The following is a 17,447-nucleotide window of genomic DNA, read 5'->3' on the forward strand; positions in this document are numbered from 1 at the left end:
ACAAACAACAGCAACATTTCCATCTCAAACAAGAACTCAAAGGTACAAAATATATATCCTGTTTTTAATTATGTGTGAAAAAAAAAAAAAAAGATGTAAAATCTCAAGAGATCTTTCAAGTGTGATACTATCAAACTTGAAATTGTGTCTTCTGTCAAACACTACTGATTTAACTGTTTTTAACTACAATACCCACCATTCCTACTGCAAAGTTCCCTGTAACTAGCACAGTCACTGTATTCTGAAAGTAGTCTAATTACTCAGAGATCTTTTCTTCCTCCAAAAGAAAACAAAACAGAGTGTGGTCTTAAAGGAATACACATCTAAAGATTCATCAAAAACCTGAGCAGAAGAAATACAGGGAAGAAAGATAGTCAATAAAGGATTAAATTTCCGCTCTTACTCATTCAATTTATCTGTGACCAAGCACCAGAACTCTTGTTCTCTACCTCTGGCAGTAGCATAACCCTCCCTCGGGGCACATAAAACTATTTTTGCATCTCAAACTACCACATACTTGACTCAACCCTTATGCTTTATTTGTGTGTATATACACAGACACATGCAATGTCCTCCATTATCTACTACCTGTCCTTGATTACCTCAATTAAAAGTACATTAATGGACTGAAAACTTGAGGGTCAGATAAGCCCAAATCTATGTGCCTCGTTATGCTAGTCAGTATCTTTAAAATCTTGATACTCAGCATAGAGATAGGCATTTCAGGAAAGCAACTCAGGACATCTACATCCATCTCCCATCTCTCAGGCTCATCTCTTTGTTTAGCAAGTGCAATCAAAGATCTAATTGTGGATGGGCAAATATACACAGCTGTTTGAGTATATAAACGCAGGTCTTTGTTGCTTTCATGACTGGACAGGGTTGATTTACAGCCGGTACTATGGGCAGATAGGTTCAGGAAATAAATATTCCAACATGCTTTGAAGAATTCTCTCAAAATTGGGTACTTGCTAAATTTGTATAAATTTTACTATTTCTTCCATTAAGTGAAGCCTCTAATACTTGTCTGACAAAAGAATCAACTCTGCAACATTCTCTTATGCAGTCCTTGCTTACGTGAAGATGCTTTAAACACTGAACTGGGTCAAGACGTTTGCTCATTATTCATACTTAAGCCTGAAGTCTGTTCTCAGCCAAAATTCCCTATCAGTCATCAACTGCAAATTAACCTAAGGAAATATGTCTATTTTTCTAGATCATATTCTATGTATTTCCCTAGAATATATCCAATTTGTGAGTTTTTGGCACATTTTATTAATAACTCTAAAACAAGATAGCATATACCGTGGCATATATGGGAGATAATCTGGTCTTTCAGCAGATTTTTCCATGCTTTCTCTTTCAGACCATCATCACCATTTCACCCTATGAGAGGCATTATTATTATTCTTACATTATTTATGGCTGAAAGTGCAAAAGATGGTGTAAAGATCCTGTGCCAAAATCCCAGATGGCATACAACATGAGCCAAACTGAAAAAGACTTCTAAGTAAGGGTATATCAGTTTCAGCAAAAGGGGTAAATAAAGTGGGAGTATAAAGAAAAAAAAATTAAAATAAAAATAAAAATAGTGCCAAATACTGGGCACAAAACTAGAGGTCTTTTTCCATCTATTAATTCTGAAACAACAGTCATGGATACAGACTTGTCATTAAAAAAATGTAAGTTTGAGTTGAAAATAATGACAGGCATTATGAAAATTTAGTCAAGTAGATTTGTGCTTAAATGAACAGAAGCAAAATATCTCTTCAAGAGTCTACTTCTCAGGTAATGCCTCTTCTGATGTTGTTTTAAAGTATGAACACTACTACTGAGTACAGATTCACTACTGCTTGGAAAGCATTTGGTGTAAAGACAAGTGAGGAATCACTACAACAGGACTAAAATTTGTTTTGTTCACACACTATGCTTTTTGTTTGTTTTTTAAGTTAAAATTGAAAACGTTTTAGACCAGATAAAAATTTAATTTTATATCTTAATGTAAAAACAAACAAACAAAAAAAACACTGGGAAAGTCAAAATGAAAAAGCATTTGATGCTTCTAACCAAGCAACTGTGATTTGCTTCCAATTTCCCTTTTTTTGTTTGTTTTGCTTTATTTGGAACTCATGTCTTATTGAGATTTTGGTTATAACAACATTCACTAATATATATATACATTTTCCAATACTTCACTCCCATGTTTATAAGTATGCCAGAGCTTAATGATCAACAATTTAAAAGAAAAAAAAAAACCTGCAAATCTGAGGCTGGCAGATCTGTAAACAACAACAGCAGAGTGCTTTACCTTCTTGTGATTCTTGTAAACATTTCTGTGGGCAAATCCCTTTCCACAAAGCTTGCATTTATAAGGTTTATCTTCACTGTGTATTATTTTGTGTGCAGTCACTTGATCAAGTCGTTTGAAGGACTTATTGCAAACCTCGCAGGTGTAGGGGCGTTTTTCTGCAGAAAATGAGTGGGGGACATTTAATCTCCTGTTTATACAGGGGGAGAAGATGAAAGGCAGAGACAGTCATCTCCTCAGAGATTTCTGCAATTAAGTCAACCCAATTAAGATTAAACCAATTAGAAAGACATCTAATGCCCTTTATGTTAGACAGTTAAGTCACTTCACAAAAGATGAGCCATGGTGTATCTCAAGAAATTGGCACATTCTTTTCAATAGTCATTGCTAAAGCTAAATTCTGATTAATTAGCTTAAATCAAAAGAGAATGACTTCAAAGAGGAAAACACTGTTTCCAGATTACAAATGTGAAGGAGGGCATGACAGCTTTAAAATGTTTTAAAACTTAATTAACAATATACATATTAGCTTCCAAAACTAAAACTTGCTATGCAAAAAGCCTTTGTGCTTCAACTGGTGACTGCAATTTAACTACATCAACGCTCATCCAAATGTGTCAAAATCAAGCTAAGAACCCTGAAATACAGATTATGCTACAAAAAATGAACTTTTGGTGTGGACTAATACCAAAAAAATAATTCAACTACAAGTCTGTGCGGTTGCAAAAACTTCCATTTTTAAATGTTAATGTATGAGAGAACAAAACCCATGTTTCCATTGTGTCAGCTGATGTTTCTAATCACTGGTGAAAGAAATAGAAACACTAGCTTGCAGTGATCAGAAATGCTGGCAGAGCCAGTTTGTGTCCTGCTGCCAAGACTATGGACAGGGAACACCCTGCTCACAGTGATCTGTTCTGGCAGAGGAGGACAGGCATAGCAAAGCACTTGTGTCACCTATGAAATGGTATGGGGAATGAACCACGTTCCTCCGAATGAGAATTCTGTGCACGAGCCCACATTATATATATACACACACATCTGCCCTTTTGTCACAGATCTCTGGCTGACAGCATAACTCAGCTCCTATCCTCTTCATTTCAACACAAAATCCCACTCAGCAGTTCTTCACTCTGTAAGCCAAGGAACAAGCTTTTTCCCCATCCCAGGTAACTGCCATCACCTACCCCAGATAGCATGAAACAAAAGCTTGACAAAGCAGCAATAGAAGAAAGTATATAGCATTACACTTGGAATTTTGAAAGGCTTAGAAGCAATAAGATCTTTTCCTTGGAACATGAGATTTCCTTCAACGGCCCAGGACAACACAGAATTCACCAAATGTTCTAAGTGATTAACATAAAACTGAGTATATGCTAAATACATCACCCACACATACATAGGTCTGCATCATTTTAATATGTTACCTGAATGAGTTATCATATGGCGTTTTAGCTGGTTAGCTGAAATAAATCTCTTGTCACATTCCTGACACTCAAAGATCTCATGAACCTGCAAAATGAGTGTTTAATGATAATTAAATACCTGTCTCAAACAAGAACACATATCTTACATTTAAGTTCTCCAACAGACTGTGACTGTTTCTAATTCATTAGTTAAATTAATATGTGGGGATATTCTATGATTTTCCCTTTGTAAGTCCCCTAAGGAACAAAATCTCTCAAAACTAATATACAGAACCAGGAACAAAAAAATAACTAAAAATATTCAGAAACAAGATTATGCAAAATCACAACATCAGATCCATTTAAAATATCATTAATATGAAAGAATAAAACAATAGATCGATACCTTTTCAGAACATTTCCTTCTAATAAACTAGACATCAGTAAAAATAACACAACTACTTTGTAACTACTGTAATAATTTTAAAATACTAATACAATCAAACTCTATTAGGACTTATCTATACTCATAGAAATCTGATTAAACAAGGGTGTGTTTTCAGAATGATTGTGCTTCATCAAATTACTTAGGGACATTTCTCTTGAGAATTTAGCAGGTCTTCATTCAGCACAGTGCATTTCCAGTTCCATAACATGTACACATAAAGCATGCACAAAGGATATACACACACACAGCTAGCAATCATCTACCCTTTTGTTGGTAATATGTGTTGTCAGCTCAGGAACATGGCAAAAATCAAGTTCTTTAAGGAAAAAAAAAAAACAAAAACAAAAAACTGAAGTAATCACAGCGGCAAAATAAAGGATTCCACTTTTTTTGTTATTTAACAACTAACGCAACTCATGCAGCACTCTTTACAACAACAAACTCTTTCTGGGTTGAGGCTAAAGGTGATGTTGTTAGACTTGAGAGCTTTGGAGGCAAGATAGTGGAGGGGCAGCAGTCTTTCTTAAACTGTAAAAGCAAGCCCGAGCAGGATTTTCAGCATCACAGCATGTAATGTCAAGGACTAAATGCTGGGAAAAAAAAACTTAGAAGCTGCAGTTGAGAGCTGCAATCTCTGATAATCAACTAAATAATAATTAAACCTATGCTTTTGTTTACCAAAATCACAAGATATACACCAGCTCTCCACCTGCTCAGATGAGTATTCACTCTCCCCTCTGCATTACGCTTTCCTTTCAGCAGCCTCACCTTAACCTAGTCACAGTGCAACAGAACATGCATTTCAGCCTTTCAGAACTGCAGCCTTAGCACAACTTTCTGGCAGAGATCGCATTTCATGAAGCACTTCTGGAGATCTCTAAACTTTCTGAAGAATCTATCAGCTAAAAATAACAAATGTTAAAGCTTCAACACAAGGTAAAACATTTGCAGGCAGCACAATAATGGCTCCCACTTAAAACAAACAGAGGAAACAAACAAAACAAATTATCCATAAGAACCTCTTGTGTTTCTATGCTGTTACTCCTCAATTAATATTAGTTTATGAAAAAAAAATTTGCTCTAAGAAGTAGTTACCTTGTTTCCTACAATCTCTACAAACTTGCATACCTTGGACAGTGATGTTCAACCAAATACTGATCCACAACAAAGTGGTAAGTTCAAGTAACAATCACTCATTTGAAATACCCTGTCTACCCACCTGCATTACAGGTTAATTTCCCTGATATACAGTCTACAATTCTACCTTTTCCAAAATTACCTTGATTTTGACTCAAATTGTTGACTGAAGCTTACACCAATTCTGCAACCAATTACTATGAGAATCCTGCCAGAGTCTCCTGGTTTCAGATGAGCAAATGTTAATAGCACAACAGTGTTTCCGTGTTATTTGAAACTACTCGTAAGGCACTCTTAAATCTATTCATAAACACATCAGAACCTAAGGTTGTGCTGTCCTATCCAGCCATCTGATTTCAATTTATGACCATTGTTTTTTTAAATAGTCTCACTGAATGTATCTGTGTTCAGACAGAGGCTTGTGTGCACACATTAAAAAGCTAGGGCTATCAAATACATGTTCGATAGCTGGTACTCATCAATTCTTCAGAAAAGAATCAGACACAGACTGGTGTGCACATGTATTAAACAGCTGTAGCTATCAAGCATATATCCATAGCTGTCACTCTTCATTCAATTATTTAGAAAACTACTCAAATACATAGTAAAACAATAATAGATAATGTAAATATAAATACAGCAAATATTGTTACAAATAAAAATATTCAACCAAATTTTCAGTAACTTGTGAAGTAAAGTATTTGAGTACACTATGCAAATTCAGCTATCCTGTAGTACCACAGAGAAGTGATTGTGCACAGATTTATTAGTACACAAAATTACTCCCATTAGGGGACTGTAACAGCTATCACCATAAACATCAGTTTCATTACGGTCAGAACATCCTTACAAATTGTTTCATAGAGCTTTGAAGAACTGCCTCTTCAGACAGCAGTTTGCTGGGTGCTACAGTAACTAGCAAGCATGTGAACAAAATTAACGTTTACTCAGAAAAATATATGCAAGCCAACAATCTCAAACTTTCTACAAGGTTAACTGAAAAGCAAAAGGTCATCCAAAGGACTTTTGGGGAAGCGACTGAAGTAAAACTTTTAAGGTTCAACTCACCCACAATAAGTATTTCCAAAACTAGTTTGAATTTCAGTCTACCAACCTAAGAACTGGATAAGACCAGTTTTAATGGTTTTAATGGTTTTAAAAGAGCAAAGATAGCAGCATATTGCATTCAACTGAAACTGATTTTTAAAGTAGTATTTGATATTTGATTTTCACTACATTTCTGTGACTTTATAGTGATCATGACAAAGACTGCACGGTAAAAAACAGTGCATTGGCTGGTGGATAGTAAAAATAATGGGAAGACACACAGAACTGCCAGGTGAAGAAAGACAGGAAAAAAAAAAAAAAAAAGCATGAAAAACAAAACCACAGAGAATGTTTAGGTGCAAATTTCCCTAGCACAGTTTTGCAGGAAATCTCTCTCTGTAAGAAAGAAAGAGCAATAAGTTAAGAAGGAATCAAGGTTTTGTTGGCCTTTTTTTCCCCCATATAATTTCTTAGAACCAGGTATGAGCCACTCATATGTTCTATCACTTTATCTCCATGAAATCACAGCACATCTCTAGTAAGAAATACAAAAATGAAACAGCAGAAGTAAGTCTTTGCAGTCAAGTAAATTCTGCATCTCACATAGGCATTTATTTTACAACAGTTCCATTACTCAGTGTACTGTAAGCTCCTGTAGTGCATTTGCTGAGTCACAGTTGCTGGGATTAATAATTTGCTTTTTTTATACAACCATATAATTTAGTAGTCCAAATCACAGGCTAAAATAAACATCAGGGAGAAGGACGCCACTTTTCAATTGGAGGACAACACAAAAGAGAAAAAGTAGATATAGACAGAAAGGAAAATAAAAAGATATGGATCACCTCAACAAGCAATATTATTGGAGGGCTGATAATAATAACTGCTTATAATAACTGTTAAAGATAATAATTTCTCTCTACCTGGGGATTATAAGAACTCAACTAAGCATCACATGTCCTTTGGGCAGGAGATGAGAATACTTATGAACAAAATCGTAAGACTAAGGGACTGAAGATGATGACACCAAAGTTTGATTGTGAATGGCTAAGCAAGGGCTTATCTTTAGACACTCAAGGCAGAAACAAATGGCAAATCACACAAAGTTAAAATAGGTTTAAATCAACAATGACATGAAAGCTACAGAAGTCCTCATAGAGTGAACTGACCTCCACCTCCCCTCTGGTTATCCTTTTTATCTCCTTTCTCTGTGACTGTCAAAACCGTCAGTTGTTCAGACTTATTTTCTGTTACATTATACCTACTTCCTATTTTTATTTCTTTACATTTACAGGAAATTGGGTGAAAAAGTGTTTCCTCACCATTTCACTTATTGTTTTCTTACCTAACTATCTTTGATAACACATACTTCATACAAAAGCAAAGTAGTTCAAACAACAGAAGGCATGAGTCCTAGATGCATTTACCTTCACTATGTGATATAGATGTGTGAATCTGTAATATCTATTTTCTGGATGTCTTAAAAGAGAAGCTTGTGTCCTAGTGCCTGCACTAAGCAGAACCAAAGTAAACCTTTTCATAAAATGAACACCTATGCTATTTTACATTCTCAGGGGCTATCAAAAGGCACAATGACATTTTAAATCTGTAATAATGAGTGGTGTGACATAGCACAGTTTGATATGGGGAGGAACAGACTGAAGCCAAGAAACGTAAGGCACGTTAACACAATTAAGGAGGCAGAAAAAAAGGGAAGTAAATAGACAAATTAAAGAAAAAAGGGAGAGGCCCCATCATTTCCTTTGCAACAATATATTTTAATTGATATAACCTATATCCTCAATGGACTCAGGTTATACCCTGGGCATTATTAAAGACTTACAGTTAATCTGATAAACAGAAAAATGTAGTTTTTTGTAAAAACAGGATCTCTTGGGTTTTATCAAATTAATCTCGCAGGGACTTCCGTTGGGTACAATGGATTCAGAATCTCATGTTCTTAGACCATCTGCATTTCTGTATGAAGCCCTTTATTTCCAAATGATGCTTTTAAAACAGTTAACTCTTCCTGATCTAGCAATATGCAAAACAAAAAAACATTGCAATTTTTCTTTGAAGAAGCGCTTTTTCTTTAACTACCTCATAACTAAATTACAAATAATAACCTTACCATTTAATCAGAAGGTATTAAGAAAGACTGAATGCATTTTGTACAGAAAGTGAAAGCTCATGAACCTATGTTAAGGCCTGTGTGTATCACATAGTTATATAACATACACTTACATTTAGCTTAGTGTTAAAGAACAGCGTGCACATTTGAATTTATGTTGAAAACCACAGAAGATACAAGCACAAACATGTTTGTATTTGGTAAAAGATGCACTACTACACTAGGAAGACTTTTGACGTAACCAACAATATCCACCACAAAACACATCTATTTTGTAACCATGACTGATATTAGCCAAAGGTTTGCATTACAGCATCTTTCAAGTGACCTAAGCACCACAGTATTACATCTCAGGGAAGTCAAAGCATGCTGTGCGTTAGCCTTCATCTTACTGACCTTTCGATGCTCTTGGAGATTTGTTGCTGAGGAACATTTCTTATTGCACACTGAACACGTCAGCTTTTTCCTAGAATTTCCTGAAACAGAAACAAAATACCACCAACATCTTAAAAAGGAAGTGCTAAGAAAGAACCCAAATATTTCTACTGAGCCTGTGACTTTTCATGGGTCATTTCACTGACATAAGATCTTCACGCTTATACCCCATCTTGAAAGTATTCAGTATCTGGAGTTCTCTGTGGGTGTCCAACTAGCCAGTTACTAATGGAATGTAAATCAACTAAACTAGAATAATAAAGAAAAAAAGCACTCATAAAGATATTACCAACATTACCAACCAAGATGGAAGAGCACAATTCTCAACTAAGAACAATTCACTTTACAACTAAACAGCTGTATCCTTCCAGAAGCCAATACAGCTCTATACTATAATTTTAATAGAAGCATTCCTGAAAGGAATAAGTGCAACAATGACCCCACCCTCAAAGAAAAACAACAACAACAAAAAAGACAACAACCATTTCCCAATTTTCTTTATTCAAAAAGCACTAAGATTACTATTGAATATAATAGCATACATTAATGGTGTTCAACTGAACAAGATAAGAAATCTGTATTAGTACCAGATTCATGTGCAGTTTGTAATATAAATCACAGTTCAAACTACAAGTGGTCAGCTACCAAATATACTTTCCTTCCTTTTTCACAGTTGCTTTAAAAACTGACAGAGCATTTAATTGGGTTTCTCCATTATTTAATTTTAATAATAGTAACCTACAAAGTTACTTTATTACAAGGCAAAGACACCACAAACCTAATTAGTTATTTATAATTATATGTCCATGCAAGATATTTCATAGCTTGTATGAAAAAAAAAATGTTCACACTGCATTACACACTAAAAAGAACGGACTCAGAACCAAAGAAAGGCGAGCATTGTTTATTCAAGCACAGAGGGACTGAATCCTAATCAGAATCATTGATGGATTCCAGCTCTACTTTTCAGACTCTTAGCATTGCATATCATTCCTAATCTTGCTGTCCTAAAGAATTAATATGATATTGATTCTATTTTTTTTTTCCATTTTATTTCTTGGGAGGAACTTTCAGAACAAAAACTTTTGTTTACCCTTCCAAAAATAGTAAGTTTTAATAAATAATTTTAATGATAATCTCTCTCCCCACATATTTTAGTACTAAAAAACAGATTATGATTCATACTGCACATGATGTCATGATGTAGAATATTGACAGCAACAGCACAAAACCATGACACATGTATTGCTCTAAACTACATATTAGAGCCTATATGCCAAAAACAGTCAATTAAAGATGGTTATTAAAGTGGATCATGAGAGCCCTCACCTCAAGATGCTTCAAGAAGCACTGAAAACTTTTGTGTATTAAGTAAAAGAATAAGGCAAGAACACCAACAATCTGTCGCTTTAGAGCAGTCCATACACCAAATTTCCACTTACAAATGCAATCAAAAGGAAATCATTTATTCTTCCTGAAATGAACAAAGGATAACCCACCCAGGACATTAGGAATCGCCCCTGAATAAGGGAAATGTTCTTCCTGGGCTCACTGAAGAACAGTGATGTTGTAGTTAACTACATACTCTTAGTTAGCACATAATACAAACAGATAAATTACTTTGGTTTACTAACATGAGAGGTGAAAACAAGGTCTTTTGTCTAACTGAAAATATAACGTTATCTTCCTAACTGTATTTTTTCCATCTATTGATGCCAACAGCATGCATGAATGTAAATACTGCAAGTCTAAAAAGAACGGTTCATACCACTTCAGGAAAAGTAATTTCTCATGCAAAAGTGCAGACTTTCAGATGACACTGATAACAAGACTTATTATGTTCTTAAAATAAAACTACGTTTTAAAAATTCAGTGCAAATATATACATCACATTTTGCTAAAACATGTTGAAATGACTTCTAATCTCAAATGGTCCATGGGGGCTGTAACTAGAAACACGAGCATTTCTTAGCCCTCAGAGACTAGCAAAACATGCCTCAGTCTTCATTGTTTCCGTTCTGTTGATGATTGATAAGATTAAAACTAAAGCAGCTAAACTGGAAAATAAAGGTTACATATTTCATCTTGATATATCATAGCCTGCTGTTAATGGAGGAATTTGGATAGAATGTTATTCATTGCTGGACTATTTTGCGGCCTACAGTTTTGTTTCCAAATAAAGAACTTCATTTCCAACAAATATTTGTACAAAGGAATGAAAGAATCTAATAGCAAGTTTTAAGAACATATAGGATTTCAAAGACTTCGAATGTAAGCTCAGAATGCTCAGCTCAGGTCATACTACCACAATGGATCAGAAAGAGAAATAATCATGAATAAAGCTGCCCACGTGTAGTGAGCAGACTGTGAAAACATAAGACAAGGTATGTTTCTCACTACAATATACCATATCAACACTTCAATTCATAGTAATACATAAGTACTTCAATCTCTTACCTAAATTTGCTATTGTAAAATTTAAGTATTGACATATGCTGACACTCCTGACACAGGAACTTAATACCTTAACTTACAAGACTATTCAGACAAGGAAGGTGATAATGAATATCTGTGTCTCTGTTCATAGCTTTGCATAATGAACTACATATGTAGCAGTGCTTTCTACTTTCCTTTGCCTCCAGGTTTTGCAAGGCATGAAGGAATACTAGAAATGTTCCTCAACAATAGTAGGCTATTTTCCCTCCTGTACTGATACCAGTTGCAATTTCTATGACTCCCAGATGGTAAAATAAAAGCTCTGCTCACCATAAAGGTGGAACAAAAGTAGGTGCCTAACCTCAGCCATGCCTGGAACAATCATACAAGAGAATAACTGTGGGATTTGTATACCTGTACATAACTAACCAGAGCTGAGCCTAAACATAACATTCCCAGCTGAAAAAAAATAAAAATAAAAATGGAAGGGCTTCTGTACACTATAAGTGTCTGGCAAAAGGAAGAGATTTCATGTAATAAATATCTTACAAAGCAGATCAGTGTTCTCATCAAGTAAAGATTGTTTTCTTTGCACTGTGGTATACTGCTATCCCCACACATTTCTGCCAGTGACACTGAGAGGGTACATGCAGAGAGAGCAGAATGACAGCTGAGATCTGCACTGTGGACCTGAGAGGAGCATTCTGCCCTTTCACGAAAACAGGTTGAAGTTTGATTGAAAACTATTGATTCACAGTGCACAGTGATAAAACAGCTAGGGCCTAGAGGGACTAGCAGACCATCTGATTTGGCTTCCGGTACAATAGAGGCTATAGAGTTTCCTGCAATATCCTTAACAAGTCTAAACATTTGTGAAGCATGTCTTCCAAAAAGACATCCCATTGTGTCCTGAAAATACCAAAAGATCAAGAAGTCACAACTTCCTGTAGCCATTTGTACCAGTGATTTTGATTTTCCTCACTACTGAAGTGTTTTGCTTTATCTGTCACTTGCCTAGTTCAGACTTAACCAGATTCCCACTGCATTTCCAGCAGCAAAACTAATGATTCATCTGGTAGACCGCAATTTCTCCCTGGGAGAGGTGGAATACTCATCCTTACAATTAGTTACTACTTAATTTTATTTTTGATACAAATAAATCCATTAAAAAAGAAACCAAAGACAATGCTGATTTGGATTTGCACATTTAAGGCTAGCAACTTGTTAAAACTCTCTTGGTTTTTATTTTTTCTCCCAAAGAAACATTAAATGCTTTCTTACCACTATGAACATTTTCTTTATGTTTTTTCAGGGCATCCTTACTCTTGAACCTCTTCCCGCAGTTATCTGCCTTGCATATGAATCTGGCATCCCCTCTGCATGCCTCCTTGTGCTGTTCATAACTATACGGGGTAATCAGCAAATAAAAACAACACATGAAGCAGTATATGAAGAAATCAGCGATAAGTACTCTGAGCTTTAGACATGCTGCACTGCAGAGTTCCAAGGCCACCTCATGCATTACTTACAGCAAATAAGAATGAAAGCATTTGACTTCTTTCATTGTTAGGATTCACATACACTAACAAGCTTGAAAGCTAACATGCAAAGGAAGGCCAGCAATGGTATGACAGCAGTCCAGTAACTCGGACACAAAACCTCGATTCTGAGCTGAAGGAAGTATTGCAAACAGAACACTGAAAACTTCTTGAAGAGTCTCCTGGGTTGATATTCTCTGTGCACTGAAGTACACTAAAGAAAAATAAAAAATAAAAATAAGGTGACCATTTTGCAACTTAGACAGAATTGAAGTAACAATAGATGAAAATACTAACATTTCAGTATGTGAACAACCAGTGCAACATGTGAGGTGTCCTGGAATTTAGTGGCACTAATCAAGTGCATGAACACCAAGAGTTATGGTCCTACTGCTGTATCCTGATTAATTTTACTCTGCATAATTTACTTTAAAAGATATACAACACAAATCCAATTCCCACTTTGGACTAAAAAAAAAACATGTCCATGTTCAATAATTATATATATATATATATATATATATATATATATACACATTAATTATCTCCACCAAATATTTCTCAACTATGCTTTCTTATCTATTTCCATGAAAGAACATAGAGCTCATAATGAACTGCAGGCTCAAAAAACATTATTGCTATTCAGGCATAAGAAAAATGTAGTACATTTATTTATTACAATTTATTACAAGAGTCTTGTAATTGTGATACAAGTCTCTTTCCGACATGGAAGTTAGATAAAATGTGCTACTTGTAACAAAATATTTGGACATCCATTGTACTCCCTATAATTAAACATATAATAAAATGTAATATAACTTTTTAATTCCAAGCAAATATATATACATAAACAAGAAAGAAAAAAAATCATATTTTTATATAAAAGCATAACAATAAGACACACGACTTTAGTGACAAAATTGCATTTTTAGAGTACCAAGAATAGAATAACAAGATTCACTCTTAAATCTGCTATTTTCTATGTTTCTTTTTAGAATATCAGCTATTTTTTCTAAATCTCACTCTAATTCAGCAATGGCAATTCCAGTTAAAACAGATCTCCTAAACTATTAAATAACCCACTTGAGATGGAGATCAAGGGTTCTGCACCAGTCAGTAGCTTTAATCAGGCTTACAGAGTATGATTTGAAAATATTAAAAATTAGCAACATTTTTTTTATTCAAACTGAAGTGTCCAAAAAAATACAGGAAACTAACATACTAGGAATTTATTAGAAGAGTAAGAATACAAATACAGAGGCATAAAAATTAAAGCCTCGCTTGTGATTAAGCCAAGAGAAATAAATGACTGAATGAAAAGGAACTCTGAAAAACATTCTTGTTTCTACTCACTGTCTTTGTAGAGCTTGTTTAACAGGGAATTTCTTTCCACAGTTTCGGCACTTAAATTCCTTTTCCTCACTGGGTTTTTGGTGCAATGTCTGAAGATGTTCAGCTAGAATCTCCTGGCTTGCAAAACTGGACTCACAGTTTGGGCATGCATGGTCCTCTTTACAAGTAAGGAGATCTGAACGATTGGATGAGAAAACAGTAATACTTTCAAGAATATTTTGGTTACATTAAGAGATATTCTTTCATATTAGCTGATTATGCACAACAGCATCATTAAATTCACAAGAGATTTTGTCTTTCAATTGATTAAAAAAAAAAAAAAAAAAAAAAAAAAAAAAGGATTGGCATTTAATGCTAATACTATGATTTTGACCACAGGTTCCACAGGTTTACCTCTGCAACTTTATTTACTTCAGCATTTATTTAAAGACTCATATTACAAAAAGCCTTATAACAGTTGGTTTTCCTTCTGTTATGCAGGTTTCAAAAGCTGGGAGAGGCAGAGACTACCATCTCTGTAGACTGCTTAGATACAATGCAAACATACTTTTCTGAGTTAGTGATTCTAGATTCACTTTGAACTGTGATGCAAGACAAAACTATTATAAGCAAATCTGTTTAAAGAAAACAGAAAGGCTTCACATTAACAACCTTATCCTTCCAGGGAATTGTCTCACATCCTCTCCCATAATTTTTGTGAGCAATACAGAATACAAACTTATAAAGCTTGCAATGAACATTATCACTTCTAAGCTTGGCATACTAAAACTGCATCAAAGTTCCAAGTGAGACTGACTCAAAATATTAAAAAGACAAGCATGCATTTATCATAATATTATTGAGATAAGTTTTACAAATTGCTCAAGACATCTTACAAAGTCACCATTACAAACAGACATAAGAAATAATTGCACTGTATTTGTTCTGTGTTAAGAGGAGAACTTACAGAATGTAATGCCTCTTAGCTATTTTTTAGTTGCAAAAACAATCAGTAAAGGACAACATTTGCCCAATCTCCTTTCAGAATGACATTCATGTGATTCAGTGCGCAACAGACCAACCTGTCCTTCCTCTAACAAGCAAAGTCAGGGTCATCATATCCCATCAACTTCTCAGCATCATGAATGAAACTGCATACAACTCCTTCTGCCACAGATGTCACTTATTTTCTCTCAAAATTTATACAGATCTACATTACCTAGCAAGATTTTCTTCTTCCAAAAGGAAAACGCTTAGTTAACTGAATGCAGATTATAGCAAATCAGCTACATAAAATCTCAGCTTATTTACACTGTCTTTAATTTTTGAGCTAATCTTGCTTGCAAGAGTTACAGCCTTGCATATTTCTGAAACCACCTTGCCTCCTTTCTTGCATACTAATATTAATTGTGTTATTGTACTCAATATTTATTGTCAAGGACTTCTTAGATTTTTAACATTTTTAGCCAACCTGCAACATTTTACTTCCACTGCCTCACAACTTGGGCACAGACTTTTTAGATTTCTCCATCCCTGCGTACGTGAGACTGAATTTCACTGCCATCTCAGAAGTGGTGGCAGACACGCCACTATTTCTCCATCCAAACAGTCTAACTTGAGTAGGTTACAATCAACATTACTGAAAATGGATATCAAGTATTAAGTTAGGCATAACCTATGCTGGAAGTCTAAGCTAGTCACTCTGGCTCTACAATCCCTAACTATGCATAAATTCACATAGCAGCTCAGGTCACCTACCCTTTATTAGACATCTTATCTTAGGATAGGCTGAACTGCTTTATGAAAAGGTTTATTTAGTTCAGTTTCTAATGTAGGGAATTTACTTCTCTTAATCAGATCATAAACCTTTCATGAGGCTATATTTGGGTGAGATAAACTCCTTTAGTTAAAAAAAAAATTAATGGTAACTTGTCACATAGTCTAAGTTGGTAGATCTACTTGATAATTCAGTGGACTAGTTTCCCCATATTAGGGGAAGCAAAGAACTCCAGTCCAACTGAAAATAAGATGAAAATTATACAAGAACTCAGACTTAACCCAGGGAACCATACAATTACCCAATACAAAGTTAATGTTCTCTTTCTTCCTTGTTAATACTACCTTCATTGTTACTTCCAGGGGGTGAATGGATTGAGAGCAGCTAAGCAGAGAAGCAAAGAGAGAACTGGTGGAGTACTGCTGTGTACTGTGAGCTGGCAGTACATACATGAAGTCTAGAAAGCCAGCTCTGCTTTGGGTTGCATCAAAATGAGCATGGCACAAGCAGGGCTCTACTCTACTCTCTGGAGACCCCACCTGGAATACTGCTGAGGAGCTCTGCAAAAGGAAGACATGAATCTGTTTGAGCAGGCTTAGAGGAGGGCAACAAAAATAATCAGGGAGCTGAAGCATCTCTCCTACGAGAGATGCTAAAAAGGTTGAAAGAGCTAGGGCCTGGAGAAGAGAGAACATAAAAAGACTTCTGAGAGACATAAAAAGACTTTTAGAAGGGCATATAACTGACAGGATGAGAGGTAATGGTTTTAAACTGAAAGACAATAGATTTAGATTAGATACAAGGGAGAAATTCTTCACTGTGAGGATGGTGAGGCGCTGGCACAGGTTGCCCAAAGAAGCTGCGGATGCTCCATCTTTAGAAGCATCCAAGGCTAGGCTGAACAGGGCTCCAGACAACCTGATCTTGTGAAAGGCTGTCCTTGTCCATGGTGGAGGAGGGGAGAGAGTGAGTGGTATTAGCCGATCTTTAAAGATTATCCAACCCAAACCATACTGTGATCCTGTGATTCTATTTTTAAGCATCCAAGCTCACCTGCAATTTTTTCACCAGCTGGTTGCACTTCTTTATTGTTGCCACTGTCTTCATCTTCCTGAATAACAGTTACTTCCTCCTCATCCTCCTCCTCTTCTTCCATGTCACTGTCCAAGTAACCAATCAGAAGTTCTGTGTCTGTTTCAATATCATCCACAGCAAGATAGAAAATATTTTCCCCTTCCTGTTGCAAATTGTAAGTGGAAAAAAAATAAATAATTACTTCAGAAGAAATAAAATTTAAAGTCAAGTCTGGAACCCTGAACTAATAATAGCCTTGTACAAAACCATGACAAGCCTCGCACTGGCTCTGTTTTCCCAGAGGGCACAAATCTGGAATACCTTTCTAGGAATTCTTTCCCATGGCTGCATGGATAAGGTGCCTTAGTGTTCCACAAA

At 35.4% G+C, this 17,447-nt stretch overlaps 1 protein-coding gene across 2 annotated transcripts in view; it reads right to left on the reverse strand.

The window, feature by feature from the left end:
* PRDM5 (PR/SET domain 5) overlaps positions 1 to 17,447 on the reverse strand; it is a 79,024-nt gene that overhangs the window by 37,354 nt on the left and 24,223 nt on the right. The window contains exons 4-10 of one of the 2 annotated variants that reach the window (XM_072335634.1): positions 17,049 to 17,232; positions 14,240 to 14,414; positions 13,008 to 13,100; positions 12,630 to 12,751; positions 8,874 to 8,953; positions 3,736 to 3,820; positions 2,309 to 2,466 (exon numbers count right to left, since the gene is read on the reverse strand). In XM_072335634.1, coding sequence (XP_072191735.1) covers positions 2,309 to 2,466; positions 3,736 to 3,820; positions 8,874 to 8,953; positions 12,630 to 12,751; positions 13,008 to 13,100; positions 14,240 to 14,414; positions 17,049 to 17,232 — 897 coding nt within the window. The remainder of the gene's footprint in view (positions 1 to 2,308; positions 2,467 to 3,735; positions 3,821 to 8,873; positions 8,954 to 12,629; positions 12,752 to 13,007; positions 13,101 to 14,239; positions 14,415 to 17,048; positions 17,233 to 17,447) is intronic. The other variant, XM_072335635.1, reaches the window with a different exon arrangement.

This window comes from Excalfactoria chinensis, chromosome 4, assembly GCF_039878825.1.
Source record: "Excalfactoria chinensis isolate bCotChi1 chromosome 4, bCotChi1.hap2, whole genome shotgun sequence".
NCBI classification, from domain to species: Eukaryota; Metazoa; Chordata; class Aves; order Galliformes; family Phasianidae; genus Excalfactoria; species Excalfactoria chinensis.